Below are 22,450 nucleotides of genomic sequence, written 5' to 3' on the forward strand. Positions count from 1 at the left end.
CAGTGTGGAGTCAAAGATGACCCAGAGGTTCTTGGCCTCACTAGTGGAGGTGGGAGGGAGGGGGAAAGGGAGGCCAGCCAGAATGTGAGAGGAAAGGAGGGCGAGGGTGTGCCGATAAGGAGGATCTCCGTCTTGCTGGAGTTCAGGCAGAGATTGTTGACCAATCATGAATGGAAGATAGGCAATCGATGAGAGAAGAAGAGGTGGCGAGAGAAGCCTGAAAATGAGTCGAGTGTCATCGGCATAGCACTGGAAGTGGGAGCAGAAAATGGCGATGCGATGAGCGACAGTTGCCAGGTATTGGTTGAAGAGCCAGGGTGAGGGGTTAGACCCCCTGGGGAACACCACAGGTAGAAAGAGATGAAAGGAATGACCCAAGTTGGACCTGGGAGGGTCGATCAGAGAGGAAAGAGGTGAGCCAGGCCAGAGCCTGATCGGTGATACCCAGGTTGTCACGGAAACTGTTGAGTAGTATAGTATGGTTGACCGTGTCAAAGGCAGATGAGAGATCAAGTAGGATGAGGACAGATGGGATGTTAGAGTCCAGGTTGGAGAGCAGTTTCCGTGCCCCTAGCAGCTCTAAAGCCAGAATGATGGTCATGGATAAAACAAACAGAATCAGAATGGAGGTTAAGCTGCGAGATGGCCAGCTTTTCAAGGAGTTTGCCAAGAAAGGGAGTGATGGAGATTGGCCGATAGTTAGCTGGGCAGTAAGTGTCAGTTGTGCATTTTTTGCGAAGAGCGTGCACAAGGGAATGCTTCCGGGGGGAGGGGAAGGCTCCCGAGGCAAAGGAGAGGTAGCAGAAATCAGCCAGGGCAGGAACGAGGGTGTCAATGTGGTCCTTGATAGGTTTTTCCTTGCTCTTCCAAAACTGTTTTGACGAGACTTTCAGATCGGACTTGTCTAGAAACCTCGTCGGGGGAGAAAAGAGGAAAGGACAAGAAGGAAGGTGGGGGGGGGGGGGTGACTTGTAGCAGCACCAGAGTTCACAGAAGGAGGGGGGAGGAGGAGGGGACGAGAGGGTGGCCAGGATATCCTGGGTTTTAGAGATGAATTGGGAGGCAAGGGCCATGCAGAGGGCCTGGGAAGCGACAGGAGAGGTAGAGATTGCAGCAGGGCTGGCCTGGGTTGGCATAAAAAAGTATGCTTGTAGTGTAAATGAAAACACACACATTTCTGCTGTTCTTCTCAGCCAATAACCTGGTAATGCTTCATGTTAATAAAAATACAACCAATCATTTCTCCCATCATTCTTATCCAGCAACAATGAATGGTTGACTAACGTGTGCGTTTCAGCATGCAAGCGATTATCATGCTTTAAGGGCCAGCAGTTATCCCAGTCATGTGTATAAAAAGAAGTACAATAATCAGATTTACAGCAATGACACATAAAAGGACATCTAGTAATCCCAAAAAACCATTTGGTCGGTTCAAAAAGAGGAATATGAACAAGGCACGCACCTAGAAACTCAGGAGTAACAAACATCCATTTAACTACAATATAAATGGGAGGGAAATTAGTATTATTCCAGCTCATTCTAACCCAACAAGCAGGACATTTCAAGGAGAGAACTAATAAAAGCAATGTAGAGGAGGGTGATGTGCATATGGGCCTGAGGTATGAGGAGAATGCACACAACTATAGATTCTCGAATAGTTAAAATTGTCTTGAGTGAGGGTTAGTCTTCATGACGAGACATTTTGCCAGCTAGAACAGTCAATCTTTTGAAGGATATGCTTTTCCCATTTTGATTGCAAGACAGCTCCTAGAATGTGGCCCGCATCAGCAGTGAAATCATCTCTGGACCACCTGCATAACCTTCTCATTTAAGCATTTCTCATGATTACTTTACACTATATATGCTCTCCCCTGCTTTCAGTGTCCAAAAATCCCAGCACCCTTCAAAGTCTTTCCAAAGAGCTGCACAAATAAATCCAGTTTATTAACGATATAAGCTTTCCTTAAGAGCCATCTCTACAAACAAACAATTTTAGACCATCAGAGGTCTTGCCAAGTGAGAAAAACAGGTAATCAATGGCTTCCAAGGCTAGTGGCATTGCAAACTGACAGTGACATCTGCTAATGGCTGCATTTTAAAAGGAGAGGATACTTAATGCTGTGAAGGTAGCTACTTTGAAGATAGGATATGATATGGCATTTATAACGCGCCTATACACAAGTGTTTCAAGGCGCGACGAGGCAAGGGAGGGGGACGGGGGAGACAGACAATGATCCTACTAGGCCAGGTGTCATTCAGATCACGCAAGTGCATGGGAAGGGGGAAAGTGGGAGGGGACAGTGCAGTACATGGGGTAATAGAATAAATAATAAAAGTACGGCCAGCAGGTGGCAAGTGCAAGGGTAAATGCAGACAAGAGGTGTCAAGTGCTGATAGTGGGACTGTAGGAATACAGAAACAGTCCAAGTGCGGAGGTTGCCAGGAAGGCAGTGCAGGTGTGTGAGACTGGCGGAGGAGGGACCTGGGCCCGAATCCAGAGGGTGGGCAGGTAACCAGTGCAGTTTCGGTTTCAGCCAGGAGGTCAGCAGGAGAGAGGGGGAGAAAAAGCAGAGGCAAAGAGAAAGGTTTTGAGGTGCTTCCGGAACCAGAGATGATTCTCCTCAAGTTTCAGGGAGGCAGGGAGACTCGTCCAGAGGGAGGCCCCAGCCAAAGAAAGATCTACCACCAACTTGTTGCTTGGAGATGTGACTGACCCTGAGGGAGTTGGAGGTGGATGAGCAAAGAACTCGAGAAGGAAGATATTTAGGAAGAGAGTTTGAGGTATCGAGGCCCCAGAAGGCCTTGTAAACAATGCAGAGGGTTTTGAACGTATTCCTTGCAGCCACTGATACATATGTACCGCTGAATAATACAAGGATAAATAATCCTGTGATTCTATGTAGAATCATCCTAAAGAAATTATGACAACTTTGAGGTCCAGGTGATTACTGCTACTTATATCGCATATATTTTCCCAATTCCACAGAGGAAGAAAACAGTACACCAAAGGATATTTTACATTAGTTACAAAAGAAACACTTTTCATTTACATGTTCAAGGTAGTTTTCTCTGAGAAAAATGCAAAACTGCATTCTAGTTTCTGCCAAACAAATTCTCAGAGCAAAGCATCTTCAAGGGCCGCCACACCACATTTCTAAAACTGATCTTTAAGGAGCAGTGCTATTCTTGTAAGGACGGGATGCTCAGCCTTGTATCAGAGATCCAGGTAGATCACTGGCCCATTGAAAGTGTAAGGAGCTTATGGATATACACCGAGGCAGTGCAGAGACTGAATGTGGAGGTTCGGGAACATGCACATCTCAATGCAATTTCAGTAACCCCCTCCTTGGCCTTGGCCCCCTCCTTGGCTTTGAGGCGCCATTCACATCGTCCCACCTTACCAATCCTTTAGTCCAGCAGCGGGGTTTTACGTTTCAGCACTAAACAAAACAGTTAAGTAAGAACATTTCAAAATTAACAGACTGCATGAAGAGCATGCACACACAATAGAGGATGTTATTTTCCCAATACCCTCACTCAACCTTTTACGTGCGATACAATCAGAGGGTTTAGATGCAAATTGAGCCCACTATGCGCTGTAGGAAATCGCATTGTTTTATTTCTAACACTACCTACTATGCGCTTCAGTGCAAGGCACTAGTGACGCTTTGTGTAAGTATATATTTTAAAAAAAATACATACTAAATATGAACATACTCAAGATACAAATACTAATTAGAAGAGGAAGGAAAATTCATGCTTTCCAAAAGGTGTCCCTCCGAAAAACTATTTTTCAATGTTGTCTCATTACCTCTAGGTACCAGTCATTGGAGTCTGCAAGACGTTTGAGGCAGGATCTCCTGTATGCAGTTACCTTCTAGCAATTTGACACATTACGGTTTGCATTGCATATTTCCATACAATGTTGATGGGACTAACCTGTAATAGCTCCAGCGTAATTGCCATGCTTTTCAGTTCTTTCAATAAATCCAAAGCTTCGTCCTGGAAAGAGTCAAATAACAAAGGTTACCAAATTCATCCATCTGCTTTTCTAACCTGTGCTGGGTGAATAAGCACACATTGAAAGCAAGACTTCTGAAGGCACATGGCTCAAGTTTACCATATTACCTTAAAGTGAAACAGTAAGGTTATAGCAATAAAAAATAAAAAAAAAAAGTCTACTACTGCGTCGATTTCTGAAATGTGACTGGACCTAAACTCATCATGTTATGCGTAGGTCAGAACAGGAATTCCTGAAACCTCAATGTATCAGCAGTAAGGAGGGGATGGGGGTATAGTGCAATGGACAGTTAAAGTGGTAACATTGTATTATCAACCTCTACATATCACGAATCACTGCATTAGAGCGCATAAAGAAAAGAGTTCCTCGACTGAGTGTCATGATCAACCTGGAAAACGTACCCCATTAGATCTTTTTGACCTAACTTGTCACATACTGTTATTCAGGGTTTTATGTCTTTATTCAAAGGACAACAAGGTTCAGCCATATATATATATATATATGCCAGATGTTTAAAAGATAATTACCCAAGAAAGTTTAATAATAGCTAGGTATTGTCGACGTTCGAGAGGTAGGGCACCTGTAAACACAAAATGGCAAACATTGACACAAACAGATATTAAAGTAATTAATGGGACATTGGTATGCCTTTAGGTACTGCAAAAGAGATTTTGTGGGGGAAAAGAAGAGGTCAGGAGAAAAGGTGAACCTGTTCAGGGGAAGTCAGAAGGGAGATTAATCATTTCATGGTCAAGGTTGATGTGTGAGTCATGGAGCCAAAACAATGAAAAAGTACACCGTTGTTCAGAATGTTGAACGCAGGATATCAGTCTAATAGACATACAATGGTGAGTAACCATAGGTACATGGCAGCAGCCCTCATAACAGACCAACTGCATTACACCCGCCTTGCAACAGGAAGGCATTTTAATAGTCCTCTAATAAAGATTGTGTGAAAAGAGATGAATAGATAATGAATATAGAATGTATGCCAATTAAAAGTAATATGGAAATAGGCCAATAACCAGAAAGGTTAACTGAGTCCTTGCCAGCTTTTAAGCATATGAAAATGGGCATGTTTAAGAATGCCCAGGGAAAATACTTTGCTGCAGTTTAAAAAAAAAAAAATCCTTGTATACAGAGAGATAAGGTGAAGAGTTGATCACTGACGAGGGAATAGGATCTTCAACTGAGACAGTGGGTTTAATAGAGAAGATAATTGAGGTGGCCTGAGGAATTGGGTGCATTGGATGTTGAAAACACTTATCTGGGTATCAGTTGCAGGCTGTCCCTCATTTTGGTGATTTTGCCAACAAAAAAGTTGGAAATGTTTGTGCACAGATCTTGAGGGGGAGGCGGGGGACAATTGCTAAATTAGTGAGATGGAACAAGTAACTTACTTGTAACTGTTCTCCAGCATGGATTCACATGCTCATGAATATTCCCAGTCAGTTTAGTTTCTGAACTGTCTTTCTACTAATAACCAATCACTGGTCTCTGGGTCATACTGCCCCCAGCCAATGACTGCCCCCTACCTAATCCCCTCCTCTGGCAGCCATCTTCAGATTTGGTAGTACATAAAGTGGCAGTAGACCCAAGAGAAGAGCCGCAGAGGGGAAGGCGGGAGGGTTCGCATGTGAATCCATGCCAGACCCATGCTGGAGAACAACAGTTACAGGTAAGTAACATGTTCCTTCTCCAGCATGGGGTCTGGCATGGATTCACATGCTCATGAATAAGAATACATAGCAGTACACACATGCAACCACGGGAGGTGGCAAGGCTCAACATTAAGCGTTACAACAACTCAACATTAAGCATCTCTTACCTCCTCACCAGGCTCACCTTCAAGCGAAGAGGTTGCTCAGCACTGCTCGGCCAACTCTGGACTCCACCCTGGAATCCCGGTCAACGCAGTAAAATCTCGTGAAGGGGTGCATCGACCTCCACGTAGCAGCCCTGCAGATGTCGAGCAGGGGCATACTAGACAGGAACGCTGTGGTAGCAGAGATCACTCTGGTCGAATGGGCTCACGGACAGCTGGGCAACAGTCAGTTTGCCAACCGGTGACAGTGCATGATGCAGCTGGAGACACATCTGGAAATGAAGGCCTTCGAGAGGGCCTTCCCTTGGTTCACAAACAGCTGTGATGTCTTCCGAAAACTTTGTAAGGAAGGTCCACGTAGAACCTAAGCGCTCTAGCCACATCCAGCGAGTGCAAAGTCCTCTCAGCCGACGACGGGGAAAAAAAACAGGCAACACCAAGGGCTCGTTGAGATGGAAGTCAGACGGCACCTTGGGCATGAAAGAGGTGTGCGTCCTCAGCACTACCCTCGTCTCGTGGCATGTCAGGTATGGAGGTTTACAGGAGATGGCCTGGATTTCTCCCACTCGTCATGCAGAGGTGATGGCCACAAGAAACGCTGTCTTCCACGACAAGAACTTAAACGGTGCTGAATGCAGAAGCTCGAATGGCGGCTCCATGAGCTGGTCAGCACCACGTTGAGCTCCCACACTAGGGCTGGAGCCTTCACCAGTGGGAACTAGTGGAACAGTCCTTTCATGAACTCCTTCACCAGGCGATGAGAACACAGATGACCGCCCGGAGTTCTGGTGTAGCGGGAGATGACCGCCAGATGGATCTTGATGGAGGCATGTGCCAGCCCCGCCTTGGCCAGCGATAGCAAGTACGGCAGCAATTGAGGAGGGTTAATCTTCTGTGCACGGCACCAGACAGAGAACCTCTTCCATTTGTGTCCATAACACTTGAGAGTCGAGGACGCTCGGGCCTTTGCAAGCACCTCCTTGCAGTCCGCCGGGATATCGTACCCTCCGAACTCTAGTGCTGCAGGAGCCATGCCTGCAGATTCAGCAATCCTGGGTCGTGATGGAGGATGGCGCCTCCTTCCCTGGTGAGAAGATCTGCGTCCGTCTGAAGTTTGACCAGGGAGGGGGTTGTGGGGTCCGCTGACATGCCCAGAAGGTCCGGGAACCAGATCTGACTCGGCCACGCCGGTGCGACAAGGATCATCCTGCACCTGGACCGTCCGAGTTGAATGATGAGTCACAACGGCAACGGGGGGAACGCATACAGGAACAGGCCGTCCCAGGGGAATGAGAAGACATCTCCCATACTCCCCGGCTGGGGAAATCTGCTGGCGAACCTCAGACACTTGGCGTTCATCACGAATAGGTCGATCTGGGGATTACCCCATCGTCAAGAATAGGAGATCCACTAGCTCCTGCCGAAGTTCCCACTCGTGGCACGAGTGCAGCTCCCTGCTGAGTGAGTTGGCAAATGTGTTCTTTATTCCGGCCAGATGGAAGGGCTCCCGTAACATCCCTTGGGAACTGCCCAGTGCCACAGATCCTGCGCTTCTTTGGATAGGGCTGGGGATCTGGTGCCCCCCAGCTTCCTGATGTAGAACATTGTGGTGGTGTGGTCGGTGAAGACCCTCACCATCTTACCCTTGAGGGACGGAAGGAACGACTTGAGGGCCCAGAACACGGCTCGGAGCTCCAGGACGTTGATGTGTAATGGCCTCTCCACTAGGAGCCAAAGGCCATCTCCGGGGTACGCTCCCCATCCTTCCAGGGAGGTGTCCGTCGTCAGTTTCTTGATGTGCCAGGGTCTGGAAGTCCATGCCCACCTCTAGAGGCGCGCGGGTGCCCCACCACCAGATCACTTCGCGGAAAGCCTTGTTGAGTAAGATCCTGTCTTCGAAGCTGCCCGCCTCTTGCCTCCAACGGGCGTTGAACTTCTGCAGTGGACGCATCCGCAACCTGCATAGGCGCAAGAGGTAGATGCACGAGCACATCATGCCGAGTAGGGACTTCATGGACCTCACCCTGGCCACGTCCATGGTCAAGAGCCGTTGCACCTTGCCCAGGATGGCTATCATCCTTTCCCGTTTTGTTTTTTTTTTTAAGTGCACATGACTAAAAAACGTCTTACGCACTCACATATTACGAAATCGGAAATAAGACATCACATGAAAGACATAGAATTGTATATCATTTAAAAGAAAAATATTCATATTTAAAAAAGAGATATATCAAATACAATTAAAACCCATTAATAATGGAGATGAACAGTGTAGCAGACATACTCGTATGCCACGACCCACACAAGTAATATATAGGTATTAAAACAGAGCAGGAAAATAACACCACAATTAAGGATGTAACGAAGTGTGGTGTTCGAGAAGACATCCCCAGATGTAAAAGGAAGCCACCGTAATCACCAAAGATTTGGCTGAGAAGATAGCAGCCGAGCACTGGTCTAATCAGTGAGAAGAACAAGTTACTTTCTTACCTGGTAACGTTCTTTCGATGGGATGGTCCGACGACGTATTCCTTATCTTAGATATCTCTTTCCAGCTTTGCTGGCCTCGGAAATTTTTTCTCTCTAGAGGGCGCTGCGCGTCGACGTCCGCCGAGTCGATGTCCCTCGACAGCCGCCATGTCGACGTCATCCTGCCTATAAAGGCCGCGCGCAGCGTCCGTTGCTCAGTTCCGTTTTGTAGCCCACAATAATTCTTTCTGGACTAGACTAATCACCCTGAAGGAGCGTAAGCTGCAACAAGGGAAGTAGTACTGCGGGGATGGATGGGAGGGTCGATAAGGAATACGTCGGAGGAACATCCCATCGAAAGAACGTTACAAGGTAAGAAGTAACTTGTTCTTCGAAAGGATTGTGTCCTCCGACGTATTCGTCATCTTAGATAGGCTCCCATAGCAGTATTCTGTTATTGGAGGTGGGAGTACTGACTTCATGCTTCCTCTTATTGATGAATAGAGTGCAATACTGCCCTTCCAAACCTAGTTTCCTGACTGGAGGAGGAATCCAAGTTGTAAAACTGTGTAAAGGTATGGACGGACGACCATGTGGCAGCCGCACATTTGTCTCTAACCGGCACTCCTCTTTTGAGGGCCGATGAAGCTGCGATACCTCTGGTCGAAAGATTTTGAGGGGGCTCTTTTCCTGCCAGTTTATAACATTCCAAAATGGCTAAAATGATCCATCTGGAAATGGTCTGCTTAGTTATCGGTAAACCCAGCTTGTGACCTACGTAGCCTACAAACAGCTGGTCTGCTTGTCTTATCCTAGCCAGTCTACTAATGTTAAAACTTAAAGCCCTTCTTGGGTCCAGCCTGTGTAACCTCTCTTCCTCTTTCCCCGGATAGGGAGGAGGATAGAAAGATGGAAGGGTAATCTTCTGTGTGATATGAAATTCAGAAACCACCTTTGGGAGGAAATTAGGCTTCACTTGCAGAACAACTTTGTCTTTGTGAAAGATTATATGAGGGGGTTTACAAGAAAGAGCTTGTAACTCGCTCACCCTTCTAGCAGATGTAAGTGCTACTAATAAAACAGTCTTAAGGGTAAGAAATCTTAACGAACAAGAGTGGAGTGGTTCGAAAGGTGTGCCCATCAGAAAAGTTAGGACTAAATTTAAATCCCATAGGGGAACCTGGAATGGTCTTGGGGGATAAACATTAGTTAACCCCTTTAGAAACTGTATTACCAAGGGTAACTTGAAATAGGATGGTTCTTCCGCAGTGCGCTTAAAGATGGATAGCGCTGCGAGATAGCCCTTGATGGTAACAACTTGAAGGCCGGAATTCGCTAAATAAAGTAGGAAGGACAAAACCATTGGTGTACCACATGAAAAGGGATCGATATTCTTTTCCCTACACCAGCTGCAAAATCTGTTCCAACGGCAGCGGTATAAAGATTTTGTTGCTGGCCTTCTTGCCGAAAGCAACACCTCCATAACGTCATCAGGGAGGTCCCAATCCTTGTACCTCAGCCTTTCAGAAGCCAAACGTGAAGGTTGAGGGTTTTGATGTCTGGATGGAGAACCTGACCTCCCTTCTGTGAGAGCAGATTCTCTCTGAGTGGAAGTCGAATTGGAGGGCAGATGGACAAGTCTAGAAGGTCCGGGTACCACGTTCTCCTGGCCCAATCCGGGGCAATTAGGATCATGGTTTTCCGGAATCTTCTCAACCTCCTGATCATTTGAGGAATGACAGGGACCGGTGGAAACGCGTATAGGAGCGGAAAACTCCCAGTCCACTATGAACGCGTCTCCCAGAGCTCCTCTCGGGGGAAATTCCCTTGAACAGAACAGATCGCAGTTCCTGTGGACACTGGTGGCGAACAGATCCACCTGAGGGGTTCCCCAAAGGGCGAAGATCTCTTGAAGGACTTCCTGAGCTAGTTCCCACTCGTGGGAGACTGCTCTGCCTGCTCAGAGCGTCCGCTGTCAAGTTCTTCTCTCCGGCTAGGTGAACTGCCGATAGAGGGATTCCTTCTTGGATTGCCCAAAACCAGAGCTGCATCGCCTCTCTGCACAGAGGTAGTGATCCTACGCCTCCTCTTTTGTTGAGGTAATGCATGGCCACTGTGTTGTCCGTCATTATCAGGACATTCTTTCCTTGTACAGATGGCAGAAAAGCCTTCAGCGCAAGTCTGATGGCCCTCAGCTCTAACAGGTTGATATGTAGTCTGGACTCCGATGGAGACCAATGACCGCTGATGGTCAAGTCGTTGGCGTGGTCTCTCCACCCCGTGAGTGAGGCATCCGTGACTACTGTTATCTCTGACCAGGATTGCCAAAACTGCTCTCCTTTCAGAATGTTCTCCTGACAGGCCCACCACTGAAGGTCTCGAGCCACCCTGTCGGGAACCTGAAGATCTGTCATTCTCCCTGAGAATTGTGACCACTGAGTTCAGTGCCCACTGAAGGGATCTCATTCTCAGGCGAGCCTCTGGCACAAGGAAGTTGCAGGATGCCATGAGGCCTAGCAACCGCAAAAAGTCAAAGGCTGGGAGAGGTTGGGCATTTTGAAACTTGGTGACCATCTGCAGAATATCTTGAGCCCTCACCTCTGGAGGCGAGGCTTTTCCCAGGGAAGTGTCCAGGACTGCTCCAATGAACTGGAGTCTCTGTGATGGTATCATCTGTGACTTCTTTAAATTGAGGGAGAAGCCCAGTTTGTGAAGGAAGTGGCAGACATAATCTAGCTGAATCTGAACTTGATCCGGGGATACAGCTCTGATCAGCCAATCGTACAGGTAGTGCTAGACGTGAATCCCTTCCCTCCTTAGACTTGCAGCCACTACCGACATTAACTTGGTGAAGACCCTCGGGCGGAGGTCAGCCCAAATGGCAGCACTCGAAATTGATAATGAGAGTTGCCAATTGCGAACCTCAGGTATTTCCTGTGTTTGAGATGGATTGGCACATGGAAATAAGCGCCCTGAAGGTCCAGAGATACCAACCAGTCCTGGAACTGAAGGATCTGAGAAAGAGTTACCATCTTGAATTTGTCTTTCCTGAGGAATTTGTTCAATTCTCGCAAGTCCAAGATGGGTCTCAGACCTCCGTCTTTCTTTGGTATGATAAAGTAAGGGGAGTACCAGCCCTTGTTCCTCTCCGCTACAGGTACCGGTTCTATGGCACCTTTCTCTAGCAGGTCTAAAATTTCCTGCAAGAGGAGCGGATCTGGAGCTTTTTGAGGGCTGATCCCCGGTGGATGACTGAGGTAGGAGAGGCAGGCAGTAACCTTGTGCAACTGTCTCCAATGCCCAAGCATCCGACGTGATAGCCTGCCATTCCATCAGATGTTGAGTTAACCTGCCTCCTACAGGTGTCTTGTAAGGGAAGTCCTCAGAGTGGTTTTTGGGGCGGCTGATGCAGATGCCGATGGTAAAGAGGCACCTGCTGTTACTGCGGCTTTTGAATATCTACCCCGTCCACCTCGGGTAGTTCTTCTTTGTCCCCTTTGAGCCGGTCGTCCTCTACCTCTTCCGAATGCGGAGTAGAAGTGAAAGGACTTGCCTCTCGCAGAGGTTCCTGTGGGATGAAAAGGTGTGACAGATTGCAGCACCTAGGGATTTTGCTGCTGCCTTTGATGTTTGCAGTTTTTCTAAACTGTCATCCGCCTTTTTCCCAAACAAAGAAGAGCCATCACCAGACTTTCTCAACCAAGCAAATCTCCTGGTTGTTGTACTTGCCGCTATTGCTCTGCTGATACTGTCAGCCGAATCAATGCCCGTCTGGAGGGATTCGCCCATAGCGTCTTTACCGTCCTTTATGATATTTAGGAACGCCTCCCTTTCTTCTCCCTCCGGGATGCAGTCAGCCGCTGTAGAAGCACACTCCCAAAGTGTATGGCTAAATCTAGCAAGGGTGCAAGTAGCATTAATAGATTTTAACACCATGCTACATGACGAAAAGACTTTCTTAGCCATAGCATCGTATTTCTTATCGTCCCTGTCCTGTGGGACGGTAGGGTAAGCAGTCTTGATGTCGGTAGAAGATGCTGCCTGTACCACCGGAATTTCTGGGGATGGGTGTTTGGACAAAAACTCCGGGTCTGCAGAAGATGCCCTGTATTTAGTAGACAGTTTTTTATTTACTGCCGGGACGACATCTGGGGTTTCCCAGTTCGTCATGATTTTTCTTTGAAGAGCTTTATGAAAAGGTACTACAGGATCCTCCTGTGGACCTTTATCAAGAATATCCGTGAGGTCATCCTGTTGGAAAGCCTGTGAAGGTGTTGACCACCCCATAAATTCTGTGATCCTGGCCATTAAGGCTCTGTAAGGGGTTTCAGCATGCTCCCCCGGGTCTGGCCTAGCGAACTCCACCTCTGGGGAAGTGTCTAAACCACTTGCCTCATGTAAGGAATCATGGAGTTCCTTTAATCTGCGTTCCTCTGAGGATAACTCCTCTTGAACTGGGGTTGCAGATCCCTGCAACTCAAATGTCTCTTCTTGGTCAGATAGTTCTCCCTCTTCCATAATTGAGGACATTGTTCTCAATTGGTCTGAACTCACAAAGGGTGTGAAACACATCTCCAAGGCAGAGGGTGCCAAACTTCTTGTAATCGGCCTCGGAAACGTGGATGTCGTCGAAGGCTTCGAACGTGGCGTCGAAAAAGGTGGAGGCCTCGAGGTCCTCGATAGAATTGGAATTCTGCTTGAGGATGTCGACAATCTCGACGACATCGTCATCGAAGACCTGGGAATAGCCACTGGGTGCGCCACAACCGTGACTTTCCTTGGCGTCGACGCCGGTGTTGAGGATGGAGTCGAGTCGACAGACCCGTGTGTCGAAGGTCCCTTCGACAACGGCGTCGACGGAACCGTCGAAGAAGGATTCGAGGTCTTTGCTTTACTCGAGGGTTTGTGAACCGCTCGAGAAGCTTCCTTCGCCGGGTGCTGCGACTCGCAGCGTTTTGGACCTTTGGGTCTTTCGACCAGAGCATCGCTCTCAGCAGTCTTCGAGGGGGTCGAGGCCGAAAGACGCTCATCATATTTTTTCGGAATTCCTCCCATTCAGCCCGGGAACTATGTTTCATGGGGCAAGGGATTCTCTTAGGTGAAACAGAGGAAGAGGACGACAAAGAAGGGGATCTTCGGCGTCTCCTTTTCGAGTGCTTTGATCTCGAGGAGTGATGGGACCCGCTTCGAGACCTGGAGCGCGAATGGTGACGAGGAGACGAATGTCTCGACTTCGTCGAGGAAGAAGAAGCTTTAGAAGTCTTACCTTTTTCCAGCTTCCCCCTACGCTCCTTCAGGGCCTTAGCTGTCATGGACATACAGTCCTCGCACTCCGAACAATGGTGTTCAGCTCCCAAACACCACAGACAGACCCTGCGAGGGTCAGTCAGCGACATCTTTTTTCCACAGTCTCTGCATTTTTTAAAGCCGGACCGAGGGGTCGTCGGTTCAGACGAGGAAGCCAGAGTATGGTTCGAATATCTCGAGGAAATTGGAATAATTCTCTACGAAACTGAGCAACGATATTCCGGGGCACTGAGTAAGCGCGGAAAAACTGAACTGAGCAACGGACGCTGCGCGCGGCCTTTCTTAGGCAGGATGACGTCGATACAGGGCTGTCGAGGGACATCGACTCGGCGGACGTTGACGTGCAGCGCCCTCCAGAGAGAAAAAATGTCTGAGGCCAGCAATGCTGGAAAGAGATAACTAAGATAAGGAATACGTCGGAGGACACAATCCCTTCCAAGTAACATTTGCTGTAACCTTTGATATATTGCTCCATTAAGCACACACTGTTAGTCGAGATGTGCCGTGCGGTCGCCATTACTTGCTCACATATATGGTAAAGCCTCTTCTCCAAAGGGAGACCAATCCATGCACCACGATATTCCAATACTTGCAAAATATTAAAAAGCCGATCTAGGCTGTGTAGCCTAAGAAGGACGACACATCTTAGTAAGATAACTGCATGGAAGACAGGGGGAGAAGCTATGCATTGCATATTGTGCATACCTCCTTTTTACAGCCAATTTTGATATGGATTGTTAATGATGCCACATAAGGGTTTTATCTTTTAATCTGGGACAGAATGAATGGTCTTCTTCCCCTTCTGGAAAGACCATTCCTATAGCCGCTAAACGAGAACTCACAGTCTGACATTCATCTAAATGCCTGAGTTCTAGGCTTGAGGCGTTAGTTTTTATTAATTAAACCCAACAGAGAAGAACAAGTTACTTACCCCTGGTAACTTTCTTTCGACTGGCTGTTCCTCCCACATATTCCTCATCTTTGATATTTCGAATATCCCAGCTTTATTGCTTCAGAATTTTTTTTCTCAGCAGGGGTACGCTGTGCATGGCGTCGTCGATTGGCAACTCGATGTCCCTCGGAGGCCTCTGTCTCGAGGTCGAAGTCACCGCTGGTATATGTAGCACACGCAGTGCCCTTTGGCCACAGTTCTGTTTTTTTACAAGTTAAGCATTTATCTTGTGTTCGACAGTTACTCCCCTGAGAGAGCATAGGCGTAACCGCAAGGGAAATTCTACTGCGGTGTAGGTTGAGGGGGGGGAGATGAGGAATACGTGGGAGGAACATCTAGTCGAAAGAATATTACCAGGAGTAAGTAACTTGTTCTTCCAATGGATTGTGTCCTCCCAAGTATTCCTCACCTCTGATACACTCCCAAAGCAGTAGAACTAATTTGGAGGAGGGAGTAGATTTTAGTGCAACAAATTTTCATGGCTGTGTATGCACTGAATGCAACACTGCTTTGCCAAATGCAGATTCCTGCCCAGAAGAAGAGTCTAAACTATAATGTTTAGTGAGGGTGTGTACAGACGATCATGTGGCAGCTGCACATATATACCTTATTAGGACTCCCCTCTGTAGAGCAGAAGTGGTTGCCATGCCCCTGGTCAAATGAGCTCTTAGCTGTTCTGTGGGATCTTTTCCCGCCAGTTTGTAGCATTCCAATATTGTTAAAATAATCCATCTGGCTAGAGTTTATTTGGTAATAGTCAAACCCAATTTCCAACACAATAACCCACAAATAACTGTTCATCCTATCTTAACCATGTTATTCTGGAGATGTAAAAGCTCAGTGCACGTTTAGGGTCAAGCCTGTGAAGCCTTTCTTCTTTCCCAGGATGTGGAGGAGGATAAAAAGATGGTAATGTTATCTTCTGAGTGAGATGAAACTCAGACAACTTTGGGGAGAAAAGTGGGCTTCACCTTCATTACCACTTTTTCTTTATAAAAGATAGTGGAAGGAGGCTTGCAGGATAAAGCCTGTAGCTCACTCACCCTTTGGGCAGAAGTAATTGCTACTAAAAAGATTATCTTTAGAGCTAGTAGCCTCAAAGGACATGAATGTAAAGGATCGAAAGAAGCTACCATCAAAAACGTTAGCACTAAATTGAGATCCCAAAGTGGGACTTGAAAAGGGGTTGGCAGGAAATAGCTAGTCCCTTCAAGAATTGCACAATTAGGGGTATCTTAAAGTAAGACTTCCTCAGAAGTGCGCTTAAAAATAGAAAGCGCTGCCAAATATCCCTTGATCGTAACAATCTGGTGCCCCAGATTTGCAAGATGCAACAAAAATTATAACGTCATGGGTGCGTTACAAGTAAATGGGTCAGCATTTGTATCTCTACCCCAGCTGCAAAACTTATTCTAACAGCAGAGGTATAAAGATTTGGGTGCTGGCCTTCTGGCCAAATGCAAAACCTCCATTACGTCGTCCGGGTGGTCCCAATCCTTGTATCTCAGCCGCTCAGAAACCATGCGTGAAGACTGAGCATCCCGATTTCCCAAATGGAGAACCCAACCCTCTCGCGAGAAAACGTCCTCTCTTTGTGGAAGACATATCGGAGGGCAGATGGACATGTCCAGAAGATCCAGGTACCACGTTTTCCTGGCCAATCCAGAGCAATTAGCATCATAGATTTCCCGAACTTTCTCAACCTCCTGATTACTTGAGGAATCACAGAGACTGGAGGGAACACGTAAAGGAGTTGAAATCCCTAGTCCGCTACAACCGCGTCTCCTAGATCTCCTCTTGGGGGGGAAAATTCCCTTGAGCAGTACAGTTTGCACTTCAGGTTGGCATCGGTCGTGAACAAATCTACATGAGGGGTTCCCGAAAGGCTGAAGTTCTCTTGAAGGACTTCCTGAGCTAGTTCCCACTTATGGGAGACGGCTCTGCCTGCTCAGAGCGTACACTGTGTTCCTCTCTCCAGCTAGATCAACTGCCGATGGAGATATTCCGTCTTGTATTGCCCAGAACCAGTGCTGCATTGCGTCTGTCCACAGTGTAGTGACCCTACACCACCTTTTTTGTCGATAGTGTACATGGCCACTGTGTTGTCCGTCATTATCAGGACATTCTTTCCCTGTACAGATGGCAAAAAAACTTTCAGCACTAGTCCGATTGCCCCCTGCTCTAAAAGGTTGATATGTAGTTTGGACTCCGATGGAGGCCAACGACTGCCGATTGTCAGTTCGTTGGTATAGGCTCCCCACTCCGTAAGTGAGGCGTCCGTCACTACAGTTATCTCCGGCCATGGTTGCCAAAAAGGTTCTCCTTTCCAGATGTTCTCCGGACAGAACCACCAATGAAGATCCGATGAGACTGTTTGTGATAAGTAGGAGATCTGACATCCTTCCTGAGAATTGTGCCCACTGAGTCCAGAGAGCACATTGTAGAGATCTCATTCTCAGGCGAGCCTCTGGCACCAGAAAAATGCAGGATGCCATGAGGCCGAGCAACCTCAGAAAATCAAAGGCTGGTAGATACTGGGCATTCTGGCATTTGGTCAACATTGGCAGAATGTCCTGAGCACTCACCTCTGGTGACAAGGCTTTTCCCAGGGATGCATCCAGGACTGCTCAGATGAACTGGAGTCTTTGTGATGGTATCAAGTGGGACTTCTTGAAGTTGAGGGATAAGTCCAGTCTGTGAAGGGAGTGGCAGGTGTAGCTGAGATGATCCAAGGCCTGTCTGGGGAACTGGACATGATCAGCTAATCTTCTAATTATGGGTACACATGAATTCTATCCCTCCTGGGGCTCGCTGCCACCACCCCCATCAGTTTGGTGAAAACCCTCAGGCGGAGGTTAGCCCAAATGGTAGAACACGAAACTGATAATGAGAACCATCAATGGCGAACCTCAGGTACTGGCTGTGCTGGAGATGGATCGGCACATGAAAGTAAGCATCCTGAAGGTCCAATGAAAAAATCCAATCCTGAAGCTGGAGGGCATGAAGGATCAGGGAGGGTTACCATCTTGAACTTGTCCTTCCTGAGGAACTTGTTCAAGTCTCAAGTCCAAGATGGGTCTCAATCCTCTGTCCTTAAGAATGGGGAGTACCAACCTTGTTCCTCTCCGCTACAGGTACTGGTTCTATAGCACCTTTCTCTAGCAGGATTAAAATCATCTGCATAAGGAGCGGTTCTGGAACTTGCAAAGAGTTGTTCCCCGGTGGATGACTGAGGTTTTTGCAGAAAAGGTAGACCGTAACCTTGGGCAACCATTTCCAATGCCCATGCATCTGAAGTAATAGCCTTCCATTCTGTCGGATGCTTTGACAATCTGCCTCCTACTGCAGTCTTGTGAACGAAGACCTCAGAGGTTTTGGGGCGGCTGATTCAGTGGCTGAAGGTAAGGCAGCCGCTGCTGTTGTGGTCTTTGTATTTCTTCCTCCACCACGAGGGAATCTTCTTTGTCCTCTTTGAGCTGGCTGTTCTCTGCCCCTCCCAAATGTGGAGTAGTTGCAAAAGGACCTACCCCTCCAGGGTGTACCTGTGGGGCAGTTTGGAGGTTGTCTGATTGCAGCCCCAAGGGATGGGGCTTCCGCCTTGGAAATTTGCATCTTCTCCAAACTCTCATCAGCTTTGTTCCCCAAATAAATGAGTGCCGTCAAAAGGCATGTTGAGAAGCCTGGATTGTACGTCTGGGGCAAATCCTGACTTTCGCAACCAGGCAAATCTGTGCATCACTGTACTTGCCGCCATAGCTCTGCTGATACTGTCAGAGTCGAGACCAGTCTGGCAGGATTCGCACTTTGCATCTTTCCCATCCTTAACAATGTTAAGGAATCCGTCTTGCTCTTCCCCTTTGGGGATATGGTCAGCTGCCATAGAAATGCACTCCCAAAGGGGGGAGGGGGTGTAAACCTTGCTAACGTGCACATAGCAATGGCCGATTTCAAGGCCATACTCCTGGCCGAAAACACTTTTAGCCATGGCGTTGTACGCTTGTCCCTATCCTGAGGCATTGAAGGATAGGCATTTTGCCTCCTCGTGGAGGTGGCCGCCTAAACCACCAGGCTTTCTGGCGTAGGATGCTTGGACAGGTAATGAGGGTCAGAGCTTGAAACCCTGTACTTTGCCATCAATTTCTTATTGACAGCCGGGATCACTTCAGGTGTTTTCCAGTAAGTAGTGACACCTCTTTGTGAGACTCCATGGAAGGGTAAAATTGGGTCCTCTTGTGGCCCTCTGTCCAGGATAGCAGTACGTTCATCTTGTTCAAACGCTGGTGTATGTCTTGATGAGCCCATGTACTCCTAACCTTTGACATCAGTTGCCTGTATGTCACTTATGCATGGTCAGCTCTGCCAAATTCAACCTCTGTCGAGGCGTCTATTCCACTAGCCTCATGCAGGAATTCCTTCAAGTTCTTGATACGTGAATCTTCTGAAATCAATGCCGCAGGCACTGATTGTGTTCCATATTCTAACCCAAAGGGTCTGATTACATCAGATGATTCCTCTGCATCTTCATAAATAGAAGAGGGATTTGAAAAAAAAAACAATCAGATCGTGTCAAGGGCGTGCAGGTCTTCTCCAGTGAAGTGGTCATGATATTTGTCAGGGGAGTGGAAATCGTCGAGACAGTCGATGGCTTCGGCATCGAGGAGGTAGACGCTCGAAGCGTAGATGGCTTCTCCAAAGCTATCGGTGTAGATGGCGCACCTTACATCCGACGGTGTTTAGTCTTTCGGCGTCCATGTGGTCTCTGATTCTGTCCAAGAGGGGACTTTTTCTCGACTCAAGGGATTATTTTAACCCTCTCAAGGAGTCTTCTCTGCCGGGTCTGAAACACAAAGCTCTTGCGTTTACAAGGTCTTCCGACTGGGACATGTGTTATGGGTGTAGTCAAGGGGAGTGTGGGGGTTGGGGAGGCTGCAGTCTCGAACACCTTTAGCTTCCGTAATCGAAACTCCTCCCACTGGGCCGGTGAACTTGATTTAGTGGGGCAAATGACCCGTTCCTGTTAAGAACCTCTAGATTAGGTGCTGTTTCTTTGCGTGTCTAGAGGTCGAAGAGTGGTGTGAACCACATTGAGACCTAGAACATTTATGCTTTCTTCGACGAGGAGAAACTGTTCGACTCGTCCAGAAGTTTTTTACTTTTTTGACGGAGTGGAAGGGGAGTTTTGTGTCCTACCTGTCACCAGCTTCCCTCTACGCTCCCTCAGGGCCTTGGCTGCCATAGAAAGGCAGTCTTCACACACTGACGGGTGAGTCGACCCCAGGCACCACAAGCAGATCCTGTGAGGGTCCATCATGGGCATCTTCACGTCACAGCATTTTTTGAAGCCGAATCTCAGGGTGGACGCTGAAGACTAATCCATCGTTACTCTACTCAAAGATAATTGAATTTCTCAAAGATATTCTGGTCAAGGAACGAGGAGTACCGCATCCGAAGCGTAAACACAGAAAAACTGAACTGAGGCCAACCGGCGCTGTGCGTGCTACATATAGCAGCAGTGATGTTGACATCTACACAGAGGCCTACGAGGGACAGTCGACAAGCCTCGACGCCCTCGGCCCCCGGCTGAAAAATTAATTCTGAAGCAGCAAAGCTGGGATATTGAAAATGTCAAAGATAAGGAATGCGTGGGAGGACTCCATCCATTCGAAGGTTCCTTACCTTCAGGCCATAATATTTTAGCAAAAAGCTTACATTTAGAGATCTTCCAAAAAGAAATAAGAGAAGGAAGGCCAAACTCCAACTGTCACGCCTCATCTGGGACCTCACCGGGCACACCAACCAGGGAGCGCAATATTTTCCCTTCCACTAATTCCAACCACTTTATATGAGAAGACAACAGTTGTCTCAGGAGGATAGCTCAGGGGCAACACACTCACCTTGGAAACAGGACATGCTGAGCAACACAGGTTCGCTCGCCGGGTCTACGCTTAGAAGCCTCTGGGTATTAAGCGCATTATAAATAACCAATTACAATTTACAAATAAATAACCAATTACAACAACTCTAAGCCGTATAGAATTCCAGAAATCACATTTGTTACACACGCCCAATAATCCCTCCACTAAATAACTCCCTTCCTGAGCATGAAGTAACTTGCCACTTTTACAGTTTGAGGTGGTAAAACTTCTGCATACAAGGAAATTGAGGGGAGGTTCTTAATGGGCAATCCTAAATATGCGTTAACCTCTAGCTTAACGCCCCCCATTTGCCAGGGAAAGTGCTTTTTATAACCCACTTTTTTTAACCAAAGATCATAATTTTTTAAACATTTTTTATTTACCTTTAATTTATTAAAAGCTGCATACGCATGAAGGGAGGAGCGCTTCAAATAAACAAGTGTCTGATCAATTTGATCGTCAGCATATGAGAACCAATCAATATTCTCACTAGAAGTTTGGGAGGAAAATTAGGACTGGTGCATAGCGTCTCATCCATATTGGCTATATATAGATTAAAGCGTATGGGGGGCAAGCATCCTTACTTGAGCTCGAGGTTTGTGGCAAAGGGTTTAGATGCATGTCCTTCCTGCGATAGTCTGATCGTCACCACAGTATCAGGGTACAACTCTCGTATGTAATGTAATAGACAAGGGTGTATTCTCCCCAACCCCCCAAACAGACTAGTTTCTCCCAAAGCCTAGGGCGTGAACACAATCTAAGGCAGCTGAATAGTTTACGAAACATAGGTACAGTTGTCTATTCACCTTGCAATAAAAGTCTGCTATAAGGTATTGTAGCATCCACATACTGCGTGTCATACCACTACCACTCCTAAAGCCAGTTGGTTGGCCTTTAAGCAAATTGGTAGTTTCAATCCATTTGTTTATGTTTTAATAAGAGGGTAGAGAATATTTTCCAACTGGAGGCCAGCATTGCCAGCAGGCGATAATTGCTGGGCGCTGAGCGCAACCCCTTCTTGAAAACTGGGATGACAACTGACTCATGCCAGCTTCTTGGAACCATGCCACATTTTACAATAGATAGGGGACAGATTCTGAATATGCATGGGCCAGTCATCTTGAGATAGGAAATTAATTTCCTTTGGACTCTCATCTGCTAAAAAGGTACGATACAAATACCAAACTTTCTTGGTGTCATAAGATCTAAGCAGACTATACCATTTTCCTATGTGCATTTAGATTGTGCATCTGCCCACGGATGTAATTCTTGCAGCGTGTATGCAACAAAGCAGTACTCATTTGCTTCTCTGCCCCAGAAAAGACTTTAGATCCCATGATCTGTCGGATAGAGGAGCAGAAGTGTTTTTTCTACTTATTGAGAGCGTTATCAAACAAACCTAGATAACTTAGGATTTTGCCATACAGCCACATTTCGCAGATAATTGGGCTACAGACTATTTAGGGAAGATCTTCTATCCCAATGGTTCATATCCAACATCTCCAGAAGGGTTAAACCACAATTTCTCAATAACAAATTAGTGTTCATGACCTTTTTCTCAGATCGTATAATCCTACTGCCCTGTACATTAACAGTAACTTTAGTCAGAGGCTTTTTACAAACAACCGTCTTCATGCGATAAGAAAAATTCAACATTGCTAAGAGTAGAAAAGAGTATAAAAGAAAGTGTTAAAATTTTCAACACAAAACCATATGGGAACATTAGCAAAAATAAAATCTAAATCCAGATGTTTTAGTTAGTTTGCTCCATGTAGCCACAGTAGTAAAATGTGCTACTAATTATTTTTAGGGCATTTATTGAGCATAGCCCTAGCTTCGGGAAGCAACAGCACGCTTTACAATCATACAGTGAAGAACATGAGGGAAACAGAAACAAGTGAGCGGGAGCGAACAGGGGAGAGGGTGAGCAGGCAGTTTGGTAGCAAGGGATCTAGATGCAA

At 47.0% G+C, this 22,450-nt stretch overlaps 1 protein-coding gene across 1 annotated transcript in view; it reads right to left on the reverse strand.

The window, feature by feature from the left end:
• TCEA2 (transcription elongation factor A2) overlaps positions 1–22,450 on the reverse strand; it is a 991,119-nt gene that overhangs the window by 786,782 nt on the left and 181,887 nt on the right. Inside the window, exon 2 of the mRNA XM_069650839.1 lies at positions 3,940–4,002. Coding sequence (XP_069506940.1) covers positions 3,940–4,002 — 63 coding nt within the window. The remainder of the gene's footprint in view (positions 1–3,939; positions 4,003–22,450) is intronic.

Source organism: Ambystoma mexicanum, chromosome 3p, assembly GCF_040938575.1.
Source record: "Ambystoma mexicanum isolate Mex_15411 chromosome 3p, UKY_AmexF1_1, whole genome shotgun sequence".
In the NCBI taxonomy this organism is placed as follows: domain Eukaryota; kingdom Metazoa; phylum Chordata; class Amphibia; order Caudata; family Ambystomatidae; genus Ambystoma; species Ambystoma mexicanum.